This window comes from Danio rerio, chromosome 9, assembly GCF_052040795.2.
Source record: "Danio rerio strain M-AB ecotype USA chromosome 9, GRCz13ab, whole genome shotgun sequence".
NCBI lineage: Eukaryota > Metazoa > Chordata > Actinopteri > Cypriniformes > Danionidae > Danio > Danio rerio.
Window position 1 is genome coordinate 44,131,493 of NC_141029.1, and position 4,507 is coordinate 44,135,999.

General features: G+C 31.6%; 1 protein-coding gene across 2 annotated transcripts; it reads left to right on the forward strand.

Annotated features, from left to right (window-relative positions):
* The first annotated feature begins 725 nt into the window (after nucleotides 1–725).
* On the forward strand, nucleotides 726–4,029 carry si:dkey-10c21.1. Of its 2 annotated transcripts, none has more exons than XM_087268322.1 (5): nucleotides 726–1,059; nucleotides 1,569–1,625; nucleotides 1,708–1,834; nucleotides 1,980–2,036; nucleotides 2,164–4,029. In XM_087268322.1, the coding sequence occupies exons 1-4, from the start codon at nucleotides 777–779 to the stop codon at nucleotides 1,990–1,992; spliced, it is 480 nt and encodes a 159-aa protein (XP_087124448.1). In that variant the 5' UTR covers nucleotides 726–776; the 3' UTR covers nucleotides 1,993–2,036; nucleotides 2,164–4,029. The 2 variants fall into 2 exon arrangements, with proteins under 2 accessions (XP_087124448.1, XP_087124447.1); XM_087268321.1 differs by having other exon boundaries at nucleotides 1,708–1,818.
* The last annotated feature ends 478 nt before the right edge of the window (nucleotides 4,030–4,507 follow it).

Here is a 4,507-nt window from a genome sequence, read left to right on the forward strand (position 1 = left end):
ATTGCTGATTGACCAATGCTTAACATGTACTATTATTCTTACTATTATCACCATCATCATCATATTATTCACATCTCGCACGAGATAAAAGCTGCCTACATTTAAAAAACAATACATATGAAAAAATAAAAAAATTAAAAAATAGCTGACCGGCCCACATTTAAAAAATGGTCCGGCCCTTCTGGCATTTGCCAGAATTGCCAGATGGCCAGTCCACCCCTGGTGCTGTGTCGTTCTTTTTGGACGAATAATTCCTTTAAAATAATTAAGGAGATCATGAATAAAAGCATAACTATAAACGTAAAAAGTAAACTTTGTTACAAATGCTTATTCATGTCTTTAGGTAAATGTCAACTTGTCATTTTTAGACAACAGGTATCTAATTGCTTTAGCGGTGCATTTTATAGGTGGAACACTTTTAAATAAGATGAAAAATACAAACGGCTGCACAAGCATCATACACACACTTACATTCATAATCTCACCGTTATAAATACACCCTGATTATTTATTTACCATATAAACAAGACAAGTCAAAACCCAGATTTATAATCTCTCTCTGTAAGAAAAAGTGCACGCTTTATAAACGGGGTTCTGGTTTTAAAAGTTACCCAACTGTCGGTGAGAAAAGAAAGGATATTCATGGTCTGACCACTTCCTTTATTTGACATAATCGCCTCCCAGCGGTAGACTACTACTAAATGCATTCGTACTAAATGCACGAAGCGAAAGCGAAACCGGAAGCTTTTTCTTTTGCGTGCAAGCTGTTGTAGAAAATGGAGAACATCGTGACCAACAAACCTAATCTCATCAAATGGCTTAGTTTGGATGCGACTCATTTATTGCAGCATGTTCAGTCAAAAGGGATAATAAAAACTGAGGAGTACAACGATCTGATGTCCCTGAGTTCTTCTAGGATAATAGTTATCCACCTTTTGGATTTACTCATTGGAAAGGGTGAAAGTACGTGTCGGTCATTTCTGGAGTTACTAAAAGAAGATGATGTAAATGAAAGTTTTCCTAAGCTGAGAGAGTGGATCATAACAGTGGACACTTCGGGTAAGTTGCAAATGCGTGCACACTATAATAGTGTGGGCTACTTCGTTAATTACAGTTCATAAAATGCATGTGGCTTATTTTAGCTGGTGTGTATGCACAGAAAATGAAAAAATGTTTTCTTAAAGATCACATGGGAAACCTTAGATGTTAGGCAGTTTTTGAATGGATGAATACGCCCAATTGATGTAGGCTACATGTTCACAATTGTCACCATGGAAAAGCAGATTCAAGTTCAAGTTCAACACGTGGAATAAGCTACGTTTACATCAAACATGAATTAAATGGTGTCTACAAGCCTTACTGTTAAAATGTATAGTAATCTTTGGAAACTATAGGCCTTAAACCTATAAGCCATAAAAATACAATTATTTTGGCTTAATAAAAAATAAGATTTAGGTTATACATTTGTCAATGGCTACAGCTGAAATCCAACTTCAAATATTTTATGTTAACTGCTGAATAATGCATTAAGCTAAATTAAATACTGTATATGTTCTTGTCTTTTCCAGTGACTGCAGACATGAATGGAAGTCCAAGTCTCAAGGCATCAGGCACCCAAATAACATGTTTGTGGGATTTATTTATATTTATTGAGGACATTATGGGATTAGAAATGAACACAATTTGACAAATATTTTATGTAAACAGGCAACATCTCTGCATCCAAGGGCAGTCATGTATATGCACCTACCATAGCAGGTTCAAGTACAGGGCCCGTTGTAATTAATACAACAACGACTACACGTGGCGGATCAGACTGTAAGTGTAATTACAAGTAAGTTAGAAGTGCTATACATAAATTGACTGAAGCTATGAAACATTTTTTTATATTGAATAAAATCGCATGAAACTATTACTACTACTGCTGCTACTACTACTAATAGTGTCAAAATAAACGTGTTTTTCTTCTAAATTTTCAGACCAGAAAGATGAAAGAGACTGGGGAGGAGGAGAAACTGGTGACAGATCAATACAAGGTTAATTATTTATGACATATTTAAAAATATACACATATATAACATTTTTAATTTATAATTGTATAGATAAATCAAAATATATATATCTTTTGTATTATATTAATTATATATACATATTTTTTTCCAGATTGTCAGAAATTTCTAAAAGCAAACATCAGTGCATTGGTTCAAAATGTGCAGATGATTGATCCAATTCTTGATGATCTTAACCTGCACAAAGAATCCACTGCAAATGTGAGAGCGAAGACAACCAATCAAGATAAGATGAGGAAGCTGCTTGATTGTGTGAATTGCGAAAGCATCGCTAAGAAGCTGGTCAAGGCTTTGCTCAAGCATGAAAAAGATCTAATGATGGAAATCATGCAAGGGGTGCCCGCTCGTTAACTACACGGAAATGTAATTCATCTTTTTTTCAAGCATTGCAAAATTGAAAAAGTTACGCAGATGGAATAACTGGTAGAGTACTGTAGCTGTTTGCTGAAGAATTGGGTACAATTTTATTTATATATTTTAAATTGGTCTTTGCAGGTCCACAATGTACCTCACCATTGGAAACAGTCTTTTATCATTCCAGTAGCAAACCATGACCTCACTTGTAATGAAAGTTTGTGAAAAAAAAAATAGTAAAAGAGGTATTATTCAGGGTGTCCGCAGGGTCTTACAAAGTCTTAAAATGTCTTAAATTTCTATATATGTACAATAGGGCATGTGTTTCCTTTTACAAATATTATTGAGAAAAATCCATATTCTATTCTTAAACATAAAATCACTTAGTAACACATATATTTTAATCTCATATAGAAATAATTCATAACTAAAATCATCATAATTAATCATTGTTGTTATTATTATTATTATTATTATTATTAATATTAAGTTGGATATTGTTTCTTTATTTTTTGGAAAAGTCTACTTTTAAAATTTGACACATTAAAACCACTGCAGAAATGTTCTAACCAATAGGCCCATGTCATATACAGTAGGTAAGAGACACTAAATAAATAACCTACTAAAAATAAAATCCACTAATGCATATTTATATATAACCACTGCGAGTTATATATGTTTAGGAGACGTAATGAAAATTCCGCTTTTAAATATTAGATCACCTAATTTGCAGCAAATGAAAAAAAAGTTCATAGGTCTACTCTAATGTCAAGAGCAAATTTTTAACCTTGCTCTGATGGCTTCGTTTTATATGATTTGCGTAGAATCGATTTGAACCTGATTTGTTGGTTTGGTTTTTTAAAGTAAAACAGAAGAACTCACTGTGTAAGGTTTTAAATAGCAGTTGCAAAAAAAGTATTGGTGTAAAAGTATCAGGGCTATCCAATTTGTATGAAACACAGGTGTTAAAGAAAGCTCATCAGATTACATCTAACATAACCAATCCTCTGTTTGATTCATTTCAAACCTTTCCCGTAGGATCTCGGTAGAGGGTCCCTTTGGCAAGGACCAAGAGATTAAAAATTTATCATGTTCCTTGTGCAATTGATTTGCTAATTTTTAATGGGAAGAGGTAGCCACTGTTTTTACTAATGGTAATACAGCATGATCTTTTTCTTGTGTGTGGTATGGTATATATAATGTAAATTTATTATGCTGCAGAAGAAATAGTCCAGAAAAGAGAGCATAAAGTTTACAGTAAAGTTTAAAGTAACAGAAAATTAAATATAGTTGGACCAAAGAATTGTGTAACTCAGTTTAGCATAAAATATGGAAACAGTGGTGTTATGTACAGTCTATTAAGGGAACATAGCAATAACACATTTTTTAAGTAATCAAAAACTCTATCTTTATTTACAGTATGTTTTTTTTATTATTGAGAACTGTTTTTCATTGTTTGTTTCTTTATGGTCTTATTAAATTGCTCAATAAGTAAATTTCCATCCATCTGACCATATGAATTTGATAAAGAGTTATAATTGTAATGAAATAAATTTTGTTAAAAAAATAAAAAAATAAAAATAACTTGAGTTTTAAGTTTTTAAAATCTTTGTTGTTGATGTTCACACATTTATATACTGTACACTATCAAACACAAATGTTCACAAATATTCAGGTAAGGAAGATGGGTTAAGACAGCTCTCTGTAGACTAGTATACATGTTATATATATATATATATATATATATATATATATATATATATATTAGCATATTTAGACCTATTGATTGCCAAAGTATCTTCTAGTATTTACAATAGGGAAATTTGCTATATAGGTTGACAACTAACATCTGAAAACCTCCATAGATTTTCTGCTCAAAAGGATTTGAATTTATGCTGTCAACCATTGTGCTGTATAACTATATATATATATATATATATATATATATATATATATATATATATATATATATATATATATAGGTATTATAAGGTTAGTCTGTACCAAAGCCACAACTGGAAAAATCTAACATAAAACTTAAGATCACAGTCCAAAAATGATTACATCCGAATTAATAGGTTGGG

Coding starts and splice junctions, on each gene's coding strand:
- si:dkey-10c21.1 (XM_087268321.1), top strand. CDS start 777: ATGGAGAACATCGTGACCAACAAACCTAATCTCATCAAATGGCTTAGT. Junction 1,060..1,568: donor CATAACAGTGGACACTTCGG/GTAAGTTGCAAA, acceptor TGTCTTTTCCAG/TGACTGCAGACATGAATGGA. Junction 1,819..1,979: donor TACACGTGGCGGATCAGACT/GTAAGTGTAATT, acceptor CTAAATTTTCAG/ACCAGAAAGATGAAAGAGAC.